This window comes from Scyliorhinus canicula, chromosome 4, assembly GCF_902713615.1.
Source record: "Scyliorhinus canicula chromosome 4, sScyCan1.1, whole genome shotgun sequence".
NCBI lineage: Eukaryota > Metazoa > Chordata > Chondrichthyes > Carcharhiniformes > Scyliorhinidae > Scyliorhinus > Scyliorhinus canicula.
In genome coordinates this window covers 68,569,701-68,593,386 of record NC_052149.1, presented here as the reverse complement: position 1 = coordinate 68,593,386, position 23,686 = coordinate 68,569,701, and the positions used below count along the sequence as shown (strand labels likewise).

General features: G+C 46.0%; 1 protein-coding gene across 1 annotated transcript in view; it reads left to right on the top strand.

The window, feature by feature from the left end:
- The window catches only part of LOC119964646 (cystathionine gamma-lyase-like), a 70,279-nt gene extending 47,074 nt beyond the window's left edge, over positions 1-23,205 (top strand). The window contains exons 7-12 of the mRNA XM_038794395.1: positions 4,023-4,100; positions 8,877-9,029; positions 12,516-12,637; positions 14,089-14,141; positions 15,531-15,669; positions 20,422-23,205. Coding sequence (XP_038650323.1) covers positions 4,023-4,100; positions 8,877-9,029; positions 12,516-12,637; positions 14,089-14,141; positions 15,531-15,669; positions 20,422-20,475 — 599 coding nt within the window. The 3' untranslated portion in view covers positions 20,476-23,205. The remainder of the gene's footprint in view (positions 1-4,022; positions 4,101-8,876; positions 9,030-12,515; positions 12,638-14,088; positions 14,142-15,530; positions 15,670-20,421) is intronic.
- Positions 23,206-23,686: the final 481 nt, after the last annotated feature.

Sequence of the window (23,686 nt, the reverse complement as noted above, 5' to 3'; positions counted from 1 at the left end):
GAATTTCGCCCCAGGTCTGTACTCGTTGGAGTTTAGAAGGATGAGGAGGAATCTTATTGAAACTTACAGGATACTGCGAGGCCTGGATAGAGTGGACGTGGCGAGGATGTTTCCACTTGTAGGAAAAACTAGAAGCAGAGGACACAATCTCAGACTAAAGGGACGCTCCATTAAAACAGAGATGAGGAGGAATTTCTTCAGCCAGAGGGTGGTGAATCTGTGGAACGCTTTGCTGCAGAAGGCTGTGGAGGCCAAATCACTGAGTGTCTTTAAGACAGAGATAGATAGGTCCTTGATTAGTAAGGGGATCGGGGTTTATGGGAAGAAGGCAGGAGAATGGAGATGCAAAAAATATCAGCCATAATTATCATAGTCATAGAATTTACAGTGCAGAAGGAGGCCACTCGGCCCATTGAGTCTGCACCGGCTCTTGGAAAGTGCACCCTACCCGAGGTCAACACCTCCACCCTATCCCCATAACCCAGTAACCCCACCTAACACTAAGGGCAATTTTGGACACCTAAGGGCAATTTATCATGGCCGATCCACCTAACCCACACATCTTTGGACTGTGGGAGGAAACCCGGAGCACCCAGAGGAAACCCACGCACACACGGGGAGGATGTGCAGACTCCGCACAGACAGTGACCCAAGCCGGAATCGAACCTGGGACCCTAGAGCTGTGAAGCAATTGTGCTATCCACAATGCTACCGTGATGCAGGAATGGCAGGTACAGACTCCGTGCTGCAGGAATGGCAGGTACAGACTCGATGGGCTGAGTGGTCTAATTTTGTTCCTATGTCTTATGGTCTTAGTACCAAGCACTTGGGAAAAACCCTCCATTTCCCTTTTTAATGATCATTACTTTCCCCAACCCAATTGAATATCCCAACATCTCCCCAAAATGCATAAAAGTAAGCAACACATTCCCTCAAACCCTATAGTCTCATCCATATCACTTGTGCTTTACCAGATTTACTTCTTTCTACAAGTAAAGTTGCCAATCACTTAGATTGTGCAGGGTGTAGTGATCTCTGTATATGCAAATGTTCTGACTAATCATGTAATCAGATGATCACTAGATGACAACACTAACTGGGATTAGATAAGCAGTTTCCTGCTCTCTCTCTCCTCCTCTTCATGTGTATTGCAGCTAGAGGATAGACGTGACCAGCTCAGAGTGTAGTGTATTATATTCATTGTTAATTTAATCCAATCTTGGTTAGTTCTATTACTGGTCAAAGTATTAAAGTAAAGAACTCACAAGTATATTATTTTGTCACTCAATAAATAATTTGTCATCAACTGGAAGACTTCGACTGTTTATCATCAAGTTAAGTATAATTCGGCAAGACAAATGAGTAGCATATATATTGCACCTCTGTAATATAATACTGGGGTCTTGAGGGATCAATCTCCTTGGTACTGCTTAACCTGAATGGGAAGTGTTTCACATTCACTGTTCACACAAGGCACCCATGCACATCTTTTTGGGCAACAACTATTGGCTCAACCCTTTCTGCATCCAACTCCCAAAAACTACTGGAATTTTCACCAAGCTGGTTCTGCCTCGCCACTAACATGGATGTGCTGTTCTACTAGAAATGGTGAATCGACTCTGGGATGTTGCTTGTCTTGTCTGTCGTCACATTTCTAAACTTTGGCACCACTTCCCAGATAGCAATGGGGAAGACTTTTATATAGTGAACTATGCTACAGTTGTGAACATGTCCTGTCCTGATGTAGTGCCTAGGCCAAAGCCGACATGGTCCAACTTTGATAGAACTGATTGATTTGCTGGACCACTTCAGAGGGCAATCAATCAATCAGCCACTTTGGACTTGTTCAAAAGGCAGGCAAGACCAGTAGTTTCCTTCCCTAAAGGATATTTAGTGAACTGTTTGGAGCTCTTATGACTCTCCAACAGCTTTTTGTTTCCAGACTTTTTGAAATGTTGAGACTGAATTCAAATTCACAAATTGCTAAAGTGGGGTTTGGATTAATTGCCCAGTCTGCCTGAATAATGGTCCAGTAACATAATTGCTCTCCTGCAACCCTTTGAATTGATTATGGACAACACAGAGGAAAATTGCTTGCAAAATATTAATTGAACACCTTCTCAGTAAGCATTTCCTTTTGATATTAAGATTTTGCAGTGATAGAGGCGGGCTGGCGCTGCCCAACCTTTTGGGGTACTATTGGGCGGCCAATGTGTCAATGGTGCGTAAATGGGTGATGGGGGGGGGGGGGGGGGGGGCGTAGAAAAGAATGGAGATGGCGTCTTGTAGAGGTACGAGCCTGGGTGCCCTGGTAACGGCGCCGTTGCCGCTCTCTCCTAAGAGGTATACCACGAGCCCGGTGGTGGCGGCCACCCTAAGAATCTGGGGACAGTGGAGACGGCATGGGGGGAAACAAGGGGATCGATGGAGGCTCCATTAGGTAGAAATTATCGGTTCATCCCGGGGAACACTGATGGGGGATTTAGGGGGTGGCATAAGGTGGGCATCAGTAAACTGAGGGACCTGTTTATTGGTGTGAGGTTTGCGGGCCTGGGGGAACTGGAAGATAAATTTGGGCTCCCCCAAGGGAACATGTTCAGATATTTGCAGGTAAAGGCGTTTGCTAGGCGACAGGTAGAGGGATTTCCTTTGCTGCCCTCGCGGGGGGCGATGGACAGAGTGCTTTCGGGGGTGTAGGTCGGAGAGGGGAAGGTGTCTGACATTTATAAGGTAATGCAGGAGGTGGAGGAGTCGTCAGTGGAGGAGCTGAAGGCTAAATGGGAGGGGGAACCTGGGGAGCAGATAGAGGATGGGACTTGGGCGGATGCCTTGGAGAGAGTCAACTCTTCCTCTTCTTCTGCGAGGCTTAGTCTCATCCAATTCAAGGTGCTGCACCGGGCCCACATGTCCGGGACTAGGATAAGTAGGTTCTTTGGGGGTGAAGACAGGTGCACCAGGTGTTCGGGGAGTCCAGCGAATCACGCCCATATGTTTTGGGCATGCCCGGCACTGGAAGAATTCTGGAAGGGGGTGGCGGGGACGGTGTCGAGGGTGGTTGGATCCAGGGTCAAACCAGGTTGGGGACTCGCGATTTTTGGAGTTGCGGCGGAGCCGGGGGTGCAGGAGGTGAAAGAGGCCGGTGTTCTGGCCTTTGCGTCCCTAGTAGCCCGGCGGAGGATCTTGATGCAGTGGAAAGATGCGAGGTCCCCAAGTGTGGAGACCTGGATCAGTGACATGGCGGGATTTATAAAATTGGAGAGGGTCAAATTTGCCCTGAGAGGATCAGTACAAGGGTTCTATAAATGGTGGCAGCCTTTTCTGGACTTTCTGGCTCAAAGATAGGTATCTTGGTCAATAGCAGCAGCAACCCGGGGGGGGGGGGGGGAGAGGATGTTCTTTATTGTTTCTATTTTTTTCCCCCATGGTTATTTAACTTTAATATCGTGTTAATTTAAGTTGTTGTTAAGATGTTTTGTTCATTGAGGGTGGGCGAATGTTTATGACTGTTATCATTATTGTTATTGTTGGTATTTTATTGCGGTTCGTTGCTGTTATATAAATACAAAATCTTTCAATAAAAATTATTTAAAAAAAAAAAAAAGATTTTGCAGTGAACTTCTGTCTTTTTCTGGGGTTTTTTCTGTTATCTTTTCACAGGATGTGGGCATTACTGGCTAGTTCAGCGTTTGAAGCCCATTCATAATTGCCCTTGAGAAGGTGGTGGTGCACTGTCTTGAGCAGCTGCTATTCATGTGTAAGCGCACCACAATGCTTTTAGGGAGGGAGTTCCAAGATTTTGACCCAGTAACAGTGGAGGAATGATGATGTAGTTCTAAGTAAGGTGGCCTGAAAGGAAACTTGCTGGTGATGGTGTTCCCATGTCTTGTAACAAGCAGCTGTTACTGTGCTAAATCTTTAGGTCAAAGCAGTTTACACTAAGTTTTTAAAATTATTTCAGTGAAATCTCTACCAGTGTGTGCACATGACCGGAAACAAAATCAGCACTTTTTTTTCATTTCCAGGACACAGTGATGTAGTCATGGGCTTGGCTTCTCTGAATCGAGATGATCTCTACGAAAGATTGAAATTCTTGCAAAATGGTGATCATTTACAACTCTTTGAATACTATGTTGTATAATAAGTTCTATGGCATTGCTTATGATAACTGCTGCTCTTATCATGGGGCAAGCTATTGTTCTACTGTGAAATACACAAATGTCTCATTCTGGCAAGTTGTAGTTAAAACCGCAAGTCATTGGGTTGACTTTATTGCTTAGGGTTAAATTGATATGCTTTCAGTTTCATACTTTCTGCATCATAGTCCTTAAAGTTTTAAGATTACTTGGCAGATGTAGAAGAACATGGCAGATGTATAGGTATATAGTTTTTGAATTTTACTGTGTAAACATCTGCCATTTAATAGGCAGCCTTTAGATTTACCCAGCTAAAGTTATGTTGAGAAATTCAGCCATGATCTTAAATTTATGGCATGACATCATGAGGCAAGAACCGGGGTTATATACAGTCTGCCAACAATCTGAGGAAATATGTTATTTATTCCCTATCTCTATTCCTGGTTGTGAGGCTTGATCCTTTTTGGTAATTCCTTGGGATTCCGATTCTGAAGAAATCAACATCCATGCACTTTGCTCCCAGCCAAATAAAATGTGGTGGAGAGAATGCCCTATTATATATTTTTCTTTTATTTCCTTTACTTTGTATGTACTTTTTTAAAAAAAAGAAATTTTTTTTAAAATTTTATTCAAATTTTCTCCCAACAGTTAAAGTAAACAAGGTGTAAAACTAAACAGAAGCAGAAATCCCCCAATACAAAGTAATAAATTAATAACTAATAACAATACCAGAAAGAAAAAAAATAGCAAACACACCGTCGCAAAAACAAACCCCCTTAACAAATCCCTCCCCTTCTCTTCCCCCCCCCCCCCCCCCCCCCACCCGGGTTGCTGCTGAGACTGACCACCCTCTACCTCTCTGCCAGGAAATTGAGAAAAGGCTGCCACCGCTGGAAGAACCCTTGTACCAACCCCCTCAGGGAAAACTTAATCTTTTCCAGCCTGATGAACCCGGCCCTGTCATTGATCCAGGCCTCCGGGCTCGGGGGCTTCGCGTCCTACGCCGGGCTACTAGAGACGCAAAGGCCAGTGTACCGGCCTCTCTCGCCTCCTGCACTCCCGGCTCCGATGCTACCCCAAAGATTGCGAGCCCCCAGCCCGGCTCCACCCTGGAACCGACCACCTTGGACAAAGTCCCCGCCACCCCCTTCCAAAACCCCTCCAACGCCGGACATGCCCAGAACATGTGGGTGTGGTTCGCCGGGCCTCCCGAACACCTCCCGCACTTGTCCTCTTTCCCCCCCCCCCACCCCCACCAAAGAACCGGCTCATCCTGGCCCCAGTCATGTGCGCCCTATGCAACACCTTCAGCTGAATTAAGCTGAGCCGTGCGCAAGAAGAGGACGAGTTCACCCTCCCCAGGGCATCTGCCCACGTCCCATCGTCAATCTCTTCCCCTAGCTCCTCCTCCCACTTCGCTTTCACCTCCTCCACTGAGGCCTCCTCCTCTTCCTGCATCATCTGATAAATCGCCGAGATCCTCCCCTCACCTACCCACATTCCCGAGAGCACCCTGTCCTGCACCCCTCTAGGCGGCAGCAGTGGGAACTCTGCCACCTGCCGCTTAACAAACGCCCTAATCTGCATATACCTGAAAGCATTCCCAGGGGGGAGGCCCCACTTCCCCTCCAACTCCTCTAAAGTCGCAAACTTCCCATCGAGGGAAAGGTCCCCCATCCGCCTGATGCCTGCCCTATGCCAACTCAAAAACCCACCATCCATTCTCCCTGGTGCAAACCGGTGATTGCCCCGTATCGGGGCCCACACTGAGGCCTTCACTTCCCCCCCCGTGCCGCCTCCACTGCCCCCAAATTTTGAGGGACGCCACCACCACCAGACTAGTGGCATATCTTGCCGGGGGGAGCGGAAGCGGGGCAGTCACCAATGCCCCCAAACTCGTACCCACACAGGACGCCATCTCCAGCCTCTTCCATGCGGCACCCTCCCCCCTCCAGCACCCACCTGCGAATCATTGCCACATTCGCAGCCCAGTAATACCTACACAGGTTGGGCAGCGCCAAGCCGCCTGCTTCCCTTCTTCACTCCAGGAATACTCTCCTTGCTCTCGGGGCCTTCCGCACCCACACAAACCCCAAAATACTCTTATTCACCCTTTTGAAAAAAGCCTTTGGGATCAATATGGGGAGGCACTGGAAAAGAAACAAAAACCTCGGGAGCACCGTCATTTTAACTGACTGGACCCTGCCCGCCAATGAAAGCGGCAGCGCGTCCCACCTTCTGAACTCTTCCTCCATCTGTTCCACCAGCCTCAAAGTTAAGCCTGTGCAGGGCTCCCCAGTTCCTAGCTATCTTGACCCCAAGATATCTAAAATTCCTCTTCAACGGGAGATCCCCTATCTCCCTCTCCTGGTCCCCCAGGTGCAACACAAACAGCTCACTTTTCCCCACATTGAGCTTGTAGCCCGAAAGTCCCCAAGTATCTTCAACACCTCTGGCATCCCCCCAGCCGGATCCGCGATGTACAACAGTAAATCATCTGCGTACAAAGACAGCCGGTGCTCCTCTTCCCCGTCCCGTCCCGCACAATCCCCCTCCAGTTCTTCGAATCCCTCAGCGCCATGGCCAAGGGCTCAATCGCCAACGCGAAGAGCAGGGGAGACGAGGGGCACCCCTGCCTCGTCCCCCGGGAAACCCGTAAGTCCTCCGACCTCTTCCCGTTCGTCACCACACTCGCCACCGGGGAGCTGTACAGCTGATTAATCCCTCACCAAACCAACCTCCTCAGCACTTCCCACAGGTAACTCCACTCCACCCTGTCAAAAGCTTTCTCCGCATCCATCGTTGCTACTATTTCCGCCTCCCCAGCCACCAGCGCCATCATCATAACATTAAGTAGCCGCCGTACGTTGACTTTCAGCAGCCTCCCCTTCACAAACCCCGTTTGGTCCTCGTGGATAACCATCGGGACCACATCTTCCACCCTTCTGGACAGTACCTTTGCCAACAACTTTGCGTCCACGTTAAGGAGCGAGATCGGCCGATAGGACCCACACTGGAGGGGGTCCTTGCCCCGCTTCAGGATCAAAAAGATGATTGCCCTGGACATCGTCGGGGGCAGAGCCCCCCCTCCCTCGCCTCGTTCAGGGTCCTTACAAGCAGCGGGCCCAGCAGATCTGAAAACTTCTTGTACAATTCCACCGGGAACCCGTCGGGTCCCGGCGCTTTCCCTGTCTGCATGCTCGCTAGCGCCTCCATCAGCTCCCCCAACTCGATTGGGGCCCCCAGACCCTCCACCCACTCATCTTCTACTCTTGGGAACTCCAGCTTATCCAGAAAGCGGTCCATTCCGCCACCTCCCTAGGGGGCACCGCCTGGTACAGCCCCTCGTAAAAGGATCTGAACACCCCATTGATGTCCCTGACACCCCGCACCAAGTTCCCTCCTGCATCTATGACTTCCCCTATCTCTCTCGCCGCCTCCCGCTTCCGGAGCTGGTGGGCCAGCATCCGACGCCTTCTCCCCGTACTCGTATACCGCCCTCCTCCACTGCGCCTCCACCTTCCTGGTGGTCAGTATATTGAACTCCGCTTGGAGACTGCACAGCTTCCTCAAAAGCCCATCCTCCGGGACATCCGCATACCTCCTATCCACCCGTACCATTTCCTCCACCATCCTCTCCCTCTCGATCCTCTCCCCCCTCTCCCTGTACGCCCGAATGGATATAAGCTCCCCTCTAACTACTGCCTTCAGCGCTTCCCAAACCACCCGAACTTGCACTTCCCCGTTGTCATTGGCTTCCAAATACCCCTCCTATACCCCTACGGACCCGGCCACACACTTCCTCCTCTGCCAAAAGCCCCACATCTAACCTCCATCGCGGGCGCTGGGCCTTCCCCTCCTCCAGCTTCACCAAATGCGAGCATGGTCAGATATGGCTATCGCTGAATACCCCGCCCCCACTATTCTCTGGATCAGCGCCCTGCTGAGAACAAAAAAGTCAATCCGGTAATAAGCCTTGTGAACATGGGAGAAAAAGGAGAACTCCCTACCCCCTGGTTTCAAGAACTTCCAAGGGTCTACCCCTCCCATCTGATCCATGAACTCCCTCAGCACCGAGGCCGCCGCCGGCCTCTTACCCGTCCTAGACTTAGAGCGATCCAGAGCCCCCCTGAAGTCTACCACTCATCATTACATATCTACCTGCACTGTCGACAAGCTCTTCCCGACTAAGATCGCCACCCCTCGATTCTTCGCATTGGGCCCTGAGTGAAACACCTGTCCTACCCAGCCTCTTCTCAGCCTCACCTGATCCGCCACCTTGAGGTGCGTCTCCTGGAGCATAGCTACATCTGTTCCCAGCCCCCTCGGGTGTGCCAAGACCCAGGACCGCTTCACTGGTCCATTCAGCCCCCTCACGTTCCATGTGACCAGCCAAATCTGGGGGGTCTTCCCCCTCCCTCTGCGCCGATCAGCCATAGCTCTCCCACGGCTCACCATGTGCTCAGGGAACCCCCCAGGCCCGTTCCCCACGGTGGCAGACCCCCCTCCAAGCCCCCCCCCCCCCCCCCCCATCACCAGCCGTTTCCCTACTGCCCTGCAGCAGCAACCCGGTACACACGCACGCATGCACACGCAGGATTCGGAAAATGTAGCACATTTGGTATGCTTTTATATACTTCATATCGAGGGCCATGTTTTGTACACCTAGTATTCAAATAAATAACGTAGTCCAAAATATGGCTTAAAGATCCTCTTTTCATTGAAACGGTAATTGTGTTGTAGCTATTGGTGCAGTTCCATCACCATTCGACTGCTACCTGTGTAACCGTGGCTTGAAGACTTTAGCCCTTCGAATGAATCAACACTTCAAGAATGCATTGGTCGTAGCCCAATTTTTGGAGGCAGACCCCCGAGTAGAGAAGGTTATTTTTCCAGGTTAGTGGTTTAGATGTCATTTATATTACAAATGTGGGACCTTTTTGATATTTAAAGCCATCGGGAATGTGGCACAAGTACTAGACAATTGGTGAAGAGCTATTTCTTGATTTGTGTTAAACCTACTTTGCTGTACTATTATTTGTTATTATTTTTTTAATGCCTGTTTTCTTGGACCTCTAAACCTTTTGTTCTTGACCACATTTGTCAGAGGAATTTGTAACTTTTGTTCCCCCCGCCCCAACATCATCCTTTCTCCTCTCTTTCACATGGAACCAGTGACTGAGCTCTATATGCCCCTGCAGCACCTAATCTTTAATAACGCTTAACCATTGCACGTTGCTGTGCTATTTTTCATTATGAGCACTTTGCAAAGCTCAAGCTAATCTTTAGTTGACATGCACTTGCATGCCACTCGCAGCAGAAATTGCTCGGCAACCATTTGAAGTAGCTGAAGGTGCAGCTGAGTTTGTAATGTCTCATTAGGGGTTGCACAGTGGTTAGCACTATAGAGCCAGGGTCCCAGGTTCGATTTCTAGCTTGGGTCACTATCTGCAAGGGGGGGGGGAAGAAGAAAGAGTGTGACGGGGAGGAAGCGTGGGGTTGTTGGGGGGGGGGGGGGGGAAGAGTGTGGGGTGTTGTTGGAGGAGGAGTGGGGAAAGAGTGTGGGGTGTTGGAGGAGGGGGGGGAAAGAGTGTGGGTTGTTGGAAGAGGGGGGGAAAGAGTGTGGGTTGTTGTTGGAGGAGGGGTGTGTGGGTTGTTGTTGGAGATGGGGGGGAAGAGTGTTGGTAGTTGGAGGAGGGGGGAGTGAAAAAAAAGAGGAATCAATTACTGCAATGAGGAGTAATTATATCTTGGGAGGATCTTCAAAAGCGTCTTAAAGCGTAGAATTTACTAATACAAAGGGGTCAGCCACATTACTGCGTGTGTGTTATTGGCCCCCAAAGAGTCAATGTGAAATAGGGGAGCAGGAATGTAGACAATTTACTGAGGTGTGTAAGAATTCTACTAGGGGATTTCAACTTCCCCAACATGAATTGGGATAGTCCATGGTGTAAAGGGTTGAGGGGGTGGATTTTTTGAAATGTATTCGGGGGAGTTATTTGCATCAATGTAGATGGCCGATCAAGAGATGGAGCAGTGCTGGATCTGATTCTGGGGAAGGAAAATGGACAAATGTTCCATGTGGAAGTGGAGAAATGTTTTGGTGATGGGGAGCACAACACAGTACGGTTCAAGTTTGTTATGGACAAGGAAAAAGATGATGTGCAAAAGACTGTTTTGGATTGGGGCAAGGCAGATTTTACTCTGGCCCAATCTGACTGAGAAAATCAACAGCAGAGCAATGGAGGGCATTCAAAAAGGAAATGGGGAGAGTATAGGTCTAACATTTTCCTTTATGGGGGAAATGGAGAACAACTAATGGATGTTCCACTTTCAAGAGGGGTAGTAGAGTATGGGCGGCACAGTAACACTTGCTTCACAGTGCCAGGAACATGGGTTCAATTCCCGACTTGGGTCGTTGTCTGTGCAGAGTCTGCATTTTCTACCCGTGTCTGCATGAGTTTCCTCCCACAAGTCTGGAGAGATGTACTTGTTAGGTGAATTGGACATTCTGAATTCTCCCTCTGTACCTGAACAGGTGCCAAAGTGTGGCAACGGGGGATTTTCACAGCAACTTCATTGCAGTGATAATGTAAGCCTACTTGTGATACTAATATAGATTATTATTATTATTAGAGATAAACCGTGGAATTACAGACCGGTGAGTCTCATGTCAGTGGTAGGGTAACTATTGGAGAAAATTGTGAAGAGAGAAGTAATCTCCACTTGGAAAAGCATGGGTTGATTGGGGATAGTCAGCATGGCTTTGTCAGAGGGACGTCATATCTAACAAATTTGACAGAACTTTTTGATAATGTGATCATGTCTGTGGATGAAGGAAGTGCAGTTGGATGTATACATATGTGTACATGTATGTGATATAGAGGAGAACATGAGAAGTTTGCAGATGACACCAAGGTTGGTTGGGTAGTTAACAGTGAAAAAGAGGAAGATATAGATGGGTTGGTCAGATGGGCAGAGCAGTGGCAGAAGGTATTTAACTCTGACAAGTGGGAGGTGGTGCACTTCAGAAGAAGAAACAAGATTCGGGAGTTTGTAATGAATGAGTAGGATACTCCGTGAGTGTTGGGCCTTGCAGCCTCGCAATTCGAATGTTTTGTCTACTGGACCGATTCTCTAAATCATTTACCTTGGCCTTCAACGATTTATTCACTTCGGCCATCAAAGACATCTCTGCTTCGGGTGAGGCAACCTGATCACTGTGCCTTGAAGGGACCACTTCCATATCTTTTATATTGGCTCCAGAGGCTTTTGCCATTTCATTGGTCTTCTCCAGGGTCCTTCGGAGGGGGGCCAAGGCCGTCTTCATTGATTTTCTGAGGTCCTCTGACACAACCTACCAGTGTTTGTCAAATTCCTTTGCCAAGGTACTCAAAAGTACCTCGGCTATTAGTGGAGAGGCCGCGAGAAAGTGGAGTTCCGGGTTGGAGCAAGAGGTACATTTTTCAGAGGGTATTTTGCCCAATGGGCAGCGGAAGGGTGAAAATCTGCATGGGCATCTGAGCAGGTGGGCTTGCTTCCAGAGATGAAGGGTTATGGAGAACGGTCAGGGCTATGGAATTGAGGCCAGGATGGGATCAGCCATGATCACATTGAAGGTGTTTAGGCTCGGGAGCTAAATTGCCTACTCCAGCTCCTAGGACATGTGTTCTCGAGAGGAGATGCTCTGGTTGATTTTGCAATCCAGCTCTTGGTCTGTAGCATTGTAGGTAATAGATGGGGAACATATCAGCCAAGACACAATGGTGGAGCAGACCAATTATGCTCCTATATCTTCTGAACTTATGATAGTACTGACCAATAAGTCTATGAGCTTCTTGCACTTAAGAAGTTGTGATCGAGAACGGCGGGGGTAGGGGGGCTTTTGGTTGACATTGCATTTGGAAACGATGCAAACGGAATGATGCAAGCGGCTATCTTTTGGTGATACAAGAGTGCTGTATGTGGACCAGTCAAATCTGCCAGTAAATGGCTGGGATTCACCAATCCCAGTGTGCCCTTCTTAGCCAAATCTCCATTCACTGCACCGTGTCCGGGGAATCCTGCCGGCTTGGAGGAACTGAGAATTCTGCCCATGTTCACCACATCCTTATAGCGGAGATGAAGGCCGTAACAGGGGAGCCACCAGTCTTAAATTTGAGCTATTTGTCCGTGCGTCGTGGTTGATATGGATCTGAAATTGAGAGGTAAATATCCTTGAATGTGGGACTATTCATAGTAACCCACATAGGCAATAGTAGATTGTTCTCAACACTGTCGTGAAGTTGTGGTTTGAAAGTATTAGTGTTGTTGCTGGTGTTCCTTTACACATGAACATTTTTTTAAATGCCTCCTTTTCTTCACCATTTATATTATTTCCAGGTCTCCCTTCTCATCCACAGTATGATCTAATGCAGCAGCAGTGCACTGGAAGTTCTGGCATGATGGCTTTCTTAATTAAAGGAGGGTTGGAAAATGCCAAGACATTCCTTAAAAACCTAAAAGTGAGTACTTTTGAAATTCCTTTCACACATCACCTTACTAAATTGACTGGGTTAATGTGTTTGGTGAGGCCACTTCTAAAATAAATAGACTTTTATTTTCACTTCTTCTGTTTGTGTCCACAATATGGCTGGGCCTGATTTGAACACTGAAATTAATTGCGAAAATCTTCCATTGTCTTTTTAAGAGATGGAGCATTTTCCTCTGGGGAAGCAGAATAAGAGAAATTTGCTTTTGTAGCTCAGTACCTTCCAGGTGACTAGCTTCATCAGGCTTCTGGATTATGGTGGACATCATAGGTGGCTCCAGAATTAATCTCACCTGACATCCTCAGAAGTGTATTTGTCAATAAGAACAGAAAATGCTGGAAATACACAATAGGCTCAGGCAGCATCTGTGGAAGGACAAACAGTTAATAATTCTGGCCGATTTTTAATTTTATTTGTCAAAACTGGAATATGTTAGAGTTCCAAGTTATTGACAAGTACAGAAGCAGGGAAAAGGAATGGAAGGGAACACCACTGATGAGGTGCAAGGCAAGGCATTAAATGACTAAAGAGATGGTGAATGGCTTTGGAGTTTGTAATGGGACAGGTAAAAATGGGCTAAAGGGGCAAGTGAGAATAGCAGAATCATCACTCATGAGTGCTGCCCAAAAAGAAAATGAGGGCAGTGACTTTAAAATTGTTGCACTCCCAAGGGGGAGTGTGAAAAGCTGTAAAAGTGATAATTGAAAGAACAGGTGCTGTTCATTTGCTTACTTGAGCTTCAAAGGAACAGTGTAGGAGACAGAACAGTGGTCAGTTTACATGGAAGGAGGCAGGCGGTTGGGTGTGATTGTAAAGGAGCCAAGGTTGAGGAGATGGATAAAATGCTCCCAAGGCAAGGGGAAGATGCGTTTGGTGGTGGAAAAACATGAGAAGCTAGAAATGTCATTGAGGCTGGTGAGATGGAAGAGGAGAATGGAAACCCATTGTGGATCTGTGAGCAAGGGGTGAGTGTAGAAGTGTTTAAGATAGAAAGTACATTGTCAAAAACCCTGCCAACCACAAAATTGAGGAATCCTCAGTTGCTGTTAAATCTTTCAGCAGTTGGATTTTGTCCCACACTAAAGCCTCTATTTGAATGTGTTGCCACTGACTTGGCTGAGATTAGCTGATGTGGTTCAGACTGTGCCTTGGATCTTGAACTTTTCTGACCTATACAGTTCAGTGCAGCATTTGGGCAGAACTGCTTGACTCTTTGAATAAGCTGCTGATAATTCAGTATTTTAATAAGCCATGTATTTCTATGGTGGAGAAAAATCTTATCGCATTTCATGCTTATCACCTAATTCTATTTATGTAAATAGTGGTTTTGTTCCCAATAGGAGAGATTGTACATGACTTGTGTCGGGAGTCAGATTCTGAGTAGAATAAACATTTATTTTCTTGCGGTTTACCTTTTCTTCCAGCTGTTCGCCCTTGCCGAGAGTTTGGGAGGATATGAAAGTCTAGCGGAACATCCGTAAGTAATTAAAAAAAATATATATATACATCTCAATCACACTTTTAGTTTTGGAGATGAAGCTAAACTTGGATGAAGAGATTTGAGGCTGGGTTATCTGAAAGTGGGTATAACAAAAATTATATAAGCGTATTGCAAGAAAACAAAACATTTTTTTTCAACCAATGTAATGTTTACAGAAAAAATAAATGTCAATTTACAAAAACAAGTTGCAGAAATATCCTGTAGTAATGCTCATTGTCCATGTTCTTTTAAAAGCCTTTATGCTGGTGGTGAGATTAAAGCCCTCCTGATGTGTTGCAAGGTATAAGGTAATAGTTCCATCTGATCGGAGGAAAATTCTATTCTTTGCACATACATTTACATTTCAAAACTTCAAATTTTTGCCCACTTAGCACTAACTGATCCATGAGAGGCTTGTGACTACCAAACAAAGGGGCCAATAATAGATATTTGGTAGTCATGTGACTTTCCTTTCTACCCAGTTACCCAAGAGTAAGAAACGCAGGACGTTACAAGCCATTCACTTAATAATTCTTTTTGACGAGCAGGGAGAAATTTAGAAAAATGCTCTCAATTTTTACAAAGATTTAATAATGAATTTCACTTTGTAGCGGCATTATTTAATAGTTACCTTTTGAAAAACCTTCAACATTCAAACAGGTTGCTTTTTTTTGCATAAACATGCATCTATACAGAAAAACGAATCAGTTGGTGGTTTTTGCCTAACTTTGAAATTTTCCAAGATTTTGTTTATTCCTTCAATTCCTCCTAAACATTAAAAAATTCATATTCAAATACCACACTACTTAATTAAGTCACTTAATACTAATTATAGGTCATTTAGTTCCTAATTACTGGCTGCTTGAATGCTGTGCTTTTTAAAATTGTTCAGTACTCATTAATAGATAATTGAAATATTGGAGCAATAAAATGACCATGTTAACGGCAATCAATTGTGTACTATTGAGATTGCATTGTTGGAAAAAATGCTCATGTTTTGCAGCAAGTAGTTTTGCTATTCTTATTTCTTTACCACTGGCATTCTGAAATTGCTGAGCAGACAGTAATCAAAAACATTCAGTTTGATTCCTTGCTCCATTTATATTTTCAACTTAAGTTGAGTGGATTTTCAACTTTATTATTTATTTAATTGTGCAGCGACTACTTTGAATTAATTTTCAATATTGCCAAATACAGTGGGCTAAACAGCTGGCTTATAATGCAGAACAAGGCCAGCAGCGCGGGTTCAATTCCTGTACCGGCCTCCCCGAACAGGCACCAGAATGTGGCAACTAGGGGCTTTTCACAGTAACTTCATTGAAGACTACTTGTGACAATAAGCGATTATTATTATTATTATTATTATTAAATTCTGTTTCCTTTTAGGGCAATTATGACGCATGCTTCTGTCCAAAAGGAGGATCGAGATGCTCTGGGGATAAGTGACACCCTAATCCGATTATCTGTTGGCTTGGAGGATGTAGTAGACATCATTGAGGACGTACATCAAGCACTGAAAGCTGCTGTAAGAAATCTAATTTAAAGAGGAAAACTAATGATTTCTGAATATTATATATGATCTCTTTAACATAACACCTTGAGTAAAAGTATGAAATGGTAGTTTATTTCCCCTTTTAACGTGACTTAGGATGTTTCTATTCTCCTGTGTAGTAATTTACTCTGAATGGAAGTATGCTTGTTGTGAAAGAGCAGAGGCATTTTGGGGTTTAAGACATTAAAAAGTGTCCAGTTAATGAGGCTGCTTTTAAAGAAAAAGTAAATGGCATTTAAATTTTTAATCACCCAGCAAAGGAAATTTAGTGCCTATATAAAACCTCCTGTTTTGGAAAGATATGGATACAAAGAGTGTAACACTGATTCTCTAGGATGCAATCAGGTTGGAGGAAACCCAAATATTGAAAGGCTTGAAAATTTAATTTAAAAACAAAAATAGAGCAATGCAGATTATGGTAGAAGCTTAAATTAATAAATGCATGGTAAATAAATAGAAGCATGTGGCTGAGCCTAAGTGAAGGACATCAATTTAAAATGGAATCTAAGATCAATGGGGGGAAAATGCTGATGAATCTGCTTTTGAGTTGGTGGTTGAGGCAGAAATTGCCAACATTCAGGAACACATTGGTTAGGTGAATAGGGGGAGTTGAAGGGACAAGATGGGAAAATGTTACTTAATCACCATTAGCAAATAGTTCAAATGTTGACATGGGCTGTTAACGATCCCAGTTGATATAACTGAACGGGAAGATCCCGGAATGGAACCCTGGCTCGGAAGACCATAACTCTAGTTACTTTATAAACAATGGGGGAATAGAGTTACAGAAACACTAATTATTGAAAATTTGGATTATGATACAATACGCTTTTACTCTCTCTCTCTCTCTCTCTCTCTCTTTCCCCCCCCCCCCCCCCCCCCGTCCCTTATCTGAACAATTACACACATGTTTTAAGATATAATGCGGATTACAAAGTACATCTTAATCTACAGTAGTTTTAATAACACACAGTCCCTTTTAAGCACACAAGATACTGTAGGCAAGTACACTCTTCATTCTGAAGCCCCCAAATGAATGATTGTAGTCTCTTTCTCAGAATCCCCCAGATGATTGCCACATGAGAGTTTCCAAACTCCACTCACAGAAACAAGCTTTGAAATCTTCTGTCAGAATTATGCTTTCCCTTAGCAGTTTGCATTCCAAAATCCAGACCAGGTTTTCCAAATAAGCTTTTGCTTCACGTTTAACAGCGAATCCAGTCCAGGATTTCACAACACCCTCTTTTCAGTTTCCTTTGTCTTTACTGCTTTTGCACAAACTCTGAGATCCATCCACCAATTTCCATAGTTATTTCAACTATCATTCCACAGGCTGTACTAAATTTTCACAAACCTGAAAATCACTTCAGATATCTTTCTGGCATTCAGCCACCTTCTCACCTCTGTCTGTCTTTCCTGAGCAGTTCTCTGTTCTAGTACCATTTAACCTCTGACTTCTTGGAAACTTCTCTTTGTTTCTCTAGTTTTCCTTAACTAGCTGCTCTTCTGATCCCTGCACATATTTTCTTTTTTTTTAAATGTACTTTATTACAAACATGTATCAAAGCAGGTTACAGCAAATAAACAACCTGGGAAACATGCTTCCCAACAATCAACTATACAGTCTGTACAGATTTTTCCCCCTTTTCACCCTCTTTCCCCCCACCCGCTCTATGACGAACAGCTCTTCAAACACGGTCACAAACATCCCCCACCTTTCCTCAAACCCCCCTGCTGAGCCCCTTAACTCGTACTTTATCTTCTCGAACCGCAGGAAGTCGTACAGGTCAGCCAACCATGCCCCCTGTACCCCCTGTGGCAATGCCGACCCCCACTCCAGCAAAATCAGCCGCCATGCGATCAGAGAGGTGAAGGTCACGATATCGGCCTTCCTCCTCTCCATGAGCCCCGGCTTCTCTGAAATCCCAAATATCACCACCTCCTCCACTGCCCTGGCTAAGACCGTGAACACTCCCGCCCAGAATCTTCCCGATTTCCCTCCAGACCTTTTGTGCAAAGTCCCCAACCTGCAGGTGCCTAAACTCACTACCCCATGGCAGCGCTACCCTCTCCCTTAGCTCCTCAGACTGGCGAACCCTTCCTCCAAATACAAATCTCTCACCTTGACCAGCCCCACTTCCCTCCACCTCCTATATATACTATCCATTCCCCACGGCTCAAACCCATGATCTCGCATAGCGGCGTCAGCACTGACATCCCTTCCACCCTAAAATGCCTCCTCAACTGATTCCATATCTTCACCGTGGACTGCACCACTGGGCTCACTGAATACCTACTCGGAGCCATTGGCAATGCTGCCGTCACCATAGCCCTCAAACTAGACCCCTTACTAGATTCCTTCTCCATCCTAACCCACTCTACCTTTTCTCCTTCCCACCACCGCCGCACCTTGTTCACATTCGGCGTCCAATAATAATGAAGCAAGTTTGGCATCGCCAACACTCCCCTGCTGCCTCTGCCTCTGTAACAGGGTCCTCCCCACCCTCTGCACCTTCCCCGCCCATACAAAGTCCAAGATGATTGTGTCCAATTTCCGAAAGAAGGCCTTTGGTATAAAGATCGGGAGAGCGTGAAAGATAAACAAGAACCTCAGCAGAATATTCATTTTCACCACTTGGACCCTCTATGCCAACATTAAGTGCAGTGTATCCCACCTCCTAAAATCTTCCCTGACGTCCTCCACCAACTTTGGTAAGTTCCACTAATGGAGCCCCGTCCATTTCCCTCGCTACCTGAATCCCCAAATACCTAAACCTATCCCTCGCTACCGGAAACGGCATCACCCCTAAATTAACCCGCTGTCCCAGCTCATTCACCAGGAATACCTCGCTTTTCCGCAGATTCAGTTTATATCCCGAGGACCCTCCAAATCTACCCAACAGGCCCGTAATCTTTCCTATAGTTTCCAACAGATCAGAAACATACAGCAAGAGGTCATCGACATAGAATGACACCTGATACTCCCTCTGTCTGTACCATTCTGTCTTCTTAACCATTACTCCATAGCATGGCTTTTCTTCTAGCAAAGCTGAGAGCGATGTTCCTTCTCTAGCCTTCTAAAGAAACTGCTTCTAGCAGAGCTGTGAGAGCTGCCTTCTCTCACTACCTATCTACAACTAAAATAAAATTATCTAAATTTAAAAGCTTCTCTACCATACAAGGCCCTATTTCATAGAGCAACACACACACCTCTGTTGGCCTATTTATTCTTCACACCCTCGCTAAGCACAATAGAAACACAGTTGGAACTTGAGCAATCCCCACAGATACAAACAGCTTTGTCCAGTATGACTAACTTATAGATTTTACCCTTCCATCACAGAAACATTAAATTAAACACACTTAAAACTATACCTTATTTCTGATGTTTACCAATACAAATCTAATTCCCTTAACTACCTTTGTTTTCCTGATAGGGCTCAATAGCCTATTTCCATGTTGTAACTTCTGTCCATGATTTCCATGATTGTCATCTAGTGACCTGAAAGCATATGGGATGCCAGATAAGAGTAGGGTTTGAACCGCTGGAGGGCGTGTCCTGCAAACTTTCTAAAGAATGGGCACTTGAAGAACAAGGGGCTGGATTCTCCGATTTTAAGGCCATGTCCCAAATTTAATGACCGAAAGAATAAGGACAGCATGGTAGCATTGTGGATAGCACAATCTCTTCACAGCTCCAAGGGCCCAGGTTCGATTCCGGCTTGGGTCACTGTCTGTGCGGAGTCTGCACATCCTCCCCGTGTGTGTGTGGGTTTTCTCCGGGTGCTCCGGATTCCTCCTACAGTCCAAAGATGTGCAGGTTAGGTGGATTGGCCATGATAAATTGCCTTTAGTGTCCAAAATTGCCCTTGGTGTTAGGTGGGGTTACTGGGTTATTAGGTAGGGTGCTCTTTCCAGGAGCCGGTGCATTCGATGGGCCGAATGGCCTCCTTCTGCACTGTAAATTCTATGAATCTATGAATGGCGTAAAACAACCACCGATTCTCCGTTTGGCTGAGGGCTAGCATAAAGGCAGTGTTGAGTACCCGTCTCTAGTTGCCAATATGGCCCGGAGAATTACCGGGTCCGTGGCCACGCATGCGCACTGCAGCAGCTGCGCCGTGCAACATGGCGACGGCTGCTCGCAGATCCAGCCTGCAAAATAATGCCCCCTCTTTGGCCGGCTCACATGCACCGGACCACCCCCCAACAGTGCCTCCAGCCCCTGGCAAAGTCCCCCTGCCCGGAGGTTGGCCTTCCCCCGACTGTGGGGGTGGGTCTCAGGCAATGTCCGTCTATACGGCACGCGGCGTACTTTGGAGGGGGAGGATCATCACGAAAGCGGCGCCGCCCCTGATTCAGTCATGAACGGTGTTTCTTCGGCTGAAAGCGATTTCGACGGCAGCGACCAGAGAATCCTGCCCAAGAGGTTCTGGGCATCGTGTTTTTAGTCACAAGCAAGAAAGCCTGTCTTCCAAAGGAATCGTGTTATTTAACAGAAGGTGTTCCTGCCAATGACCTGCACTTTGCCCAATCAACGATTCAGTATTTTTTGACAAATACATTAGGAGTGCCCCCTCTGCGGCCAATACCAGGCCCCAGTCTGTGCCCCAATTTACTCACCATTTGAGTGAAAAATTAGGAGAGAAGGTTTTTAAATAATAGGAACTGAGTTGTAAAAAAGAATGTCACTCACTTTTTCTTTTTGTTAATTTGTTTCTCTAGCATCCAGATGTTCTTATACCTGCTGAGCGAAACAACAAATCACTTCGCAATTAATCAGTGTTCGCTTGGAAGAAATGCAATTTTTGATGGGGCAAGGCCTCAAAAGAAGAATGCCTAAACATGTACCAATTATGAAGTTTGATGAAACACTGCTTAGCTGTGGCCTCTGCAGATGCTTTGATTTTTATTGAATGATCACTTGAGATGCATGCAACTGGATAATTTGCAGATTTATAACTTTATTTTTAGTGTAGCTTTGTAAAGGGTTGACTTGCATTCATTTCCTAAAATGTAGTTTTCTACTATTGTACACTTTTTTGGAATGCTGGTGAGGGTAATAAGAGAGAATATTGTGTCATGCAACTAAAGAACTGTAATTATGAAATTGAAACAACTGCTATAAATACCTATAATCCCCACCCACAACTCTAACCTCCATCAAGATGGCCTAAGGGCTGTCTGGACCTTTCTTACACAAGTGGCCCAATCAATATCCATCCAAAAGAAATCCCTTCCACCAGGCGGAACATTCTCGTATTGAACAACTTCTTCGTTAGTATAGTGGATATGGCATGCGGGAGACCGGGGTCAATTCCCCAACGGGAAGCTTTGTAGCTGTCCAGAAGCTCCACTGGAATCCTTTGGGCGGCACAGTTGCTTCACAGCTTCAGGTTTGATTCCAGGCTTCAGTCATTGTCTACATGCTCTCCCCATGTCTGTGTGGGTTTCCCCTGGGTTCTCCGGTTTCCTCCCATAGTCCAAAGATGCGCTGGTTGGGTGTATTGGCCATGCTAAATTGCCCTTGGTGTCCAAAGAGGTTGGGTGGGGTTACGGGGAGAAGGTGGAGATGTGGGCTTAGTTAGGGTGCTCTTTCCGAGGGCCGGCGCAGACGCATTGGGCCGAATGGCCTCCTTCTGCACTGTAAATGCTATATTCTTTTTGATTTTATCCCAGTATTTCATTAGTGCCATTTCCTGCTTTTACCTTGAAGTGGAAAATGTCATCAGTTTTACTTCTAATTTCCACTTCTCCCTTGCCTTCAGATAGTCCATCTCTGAATACTGCCTTCCTTGACTTCATTTCTGGGCATTGACTACTGACCAGTATCTACTGTAAGCCCACAGCTACCTTAACTAAGTTTCTGTATGTGCTGCTACATGTTTCCTTGTCTCCATTGCATCTGTCCTGAAGAAGCCACATTCCATATCGGTGCTCCTGATGTCCTTTTCCCTCAACAAAAGATTCCCATCCAATCTTGTGCAGAGCCCTGACTGTGTCTGTTGACCACATTTCTGATCTCACCCCTTCCAGAACCAAGGGTTCCACTTGTTCTACTCCTCCATTCCAGCAGCCTTCACATTCAACCGATCGTCCACTGCCAACAATTCTACCCCTCCCCATTCACCATTCCAAAGGGACTTTTCCCTCCATGGCATCATGATTTAAGCCTCAATGACCCTCCTAATGCCTTTTCCATGGCACCTTTCCATACAAACATAGAAGGTACTTTTACCTCTGTAATGCTCCTTCCAGCAGAGAGAGCAGTTGTATTTCCAATTTAGCACACTATTCATGCTTCATGTTTTGATGTTTATTCTTGTGCATCATCTCTAACATTTTATTTTGATGAAAGATCGTCAAAATTAACTCTGGGTTCAAATGGAAATGATTCTAAGTGTGGTAGCAAGCAGGAACTGCTGTGAGTTTCCTCATTGTCGACCTGGCGATGACGTCATCAGTATCAGATGTTAATTGGGCCACTTAATGAAGCCCCACGGGCTTCACACTGCAAATGATTGTCCATCACCAGCTCGTCGCTAACAAGGGGGAGCAGCACTTAAACCGATCCTGCAGAGTAAACCCCAGGCAGCACATAGACATGCCACCGCACAGACCAGATCCATGATTCGGGGATGCCTAAATGGCCAGAATGTTGGACGCAGTGGAGTCCAGATACGATGCCCTCTTCTGAGGGTCTTGGAGATTCAGTCATAGGGCAGCCAGTGCCATTGGGAGGAAGTAGCAGTGGTCGTTAGCTCAGGGCGTGTTACCAGGAGGACCGGCACCCAGTGCCGTAAGAAGATAAACAACCTCCACCAGGCCAAAAGAGTGAGCTGGCACTGGCCCCTCCCACCACCATACTGTGCACCAGATGGGTAGAAGGGTGCTGGACGTCAGAGATCTTGCCTCCTATGAGGAAAGAGCTCTGCAAGGTCACGAGGGTGGCCGAGGACAGATCTGTCACCGATGTAGATGTTGGCATGCAGCTGAGAGGTGACAATCCGCTGGCCCCCACCCATTCTGCCAGCTTTGCATTTTTTAAGAAATGCGCTAATCAGTGCCGTGTGTCCTCTTGCTGGACAGGTGGTTTGATTACGGGAGGCCGTTAGATAGGGGGTAGTTCCTGTTAATTGTATGGAGATTGGCTTTAATTGGTGATTGTGATTATTTGTTTCTCGCCAGGGTCTGGCAGGTTTCGATTGTCTCCAACGGGGTCAAGTCGTTTAGATCGCAAACTGATCACCTGGCGTGGTTCTCTATTTTGGCCCTTCATTCGATCTAACAGCCGCGTTGTGCTGTTGATCAGGCGTGACACAGCCGTTAAATCACACCCCGTTAGACTCTCTCTTTTATAGGTGTAATTTGATTTGTTAAGTAATTTTATAAGCATTTTTTCTTTGTGTTATTTTTCTTTCAAATTTCAAGTATCCATCATATTTTGCTTTCTTCATCATGATTTCTAGGCTGCTGTCTAAACAATAAACTTCTAACTGTGGTATATGACATTAGATTTCCTGTTTCTTAATCTGGTAAAAGGATAAAGTATACATTAGGATTTCATATTTAGCATGATGCGTGCCTAAACTGGACCTTTGCTGTGCAGTGCATCCTTCAGTATTGTCATGTTTAATACATTGGTTCAATCAAAACAATTTGAGTTTCTCCATAAATGTGTCTGTATCACAATTGCTGGCAAAGAACAATACAGCATTGGAACAGGCCTTTCGGCCCTCAAAGCCCCGACCGGTCATGATTCCACCCTTGTCCAAAATCCTCAGCACTTCCTATCTCCCTCTGTACCCATCCTATCCATGTATTTGTTGAGATGCCTTTTGAACGGTGTTATATGTATCTGTTTCCACAGCCTCCCCTATCAGTGTGTTCCAGGCACACACCATCCTCTTTTGTGTAAAGAAACCTGCCTCGCACATCTCTAAACTTTGCCCCATGGACCTTAAACCTATCCCACCTGGTGACTGCCCCC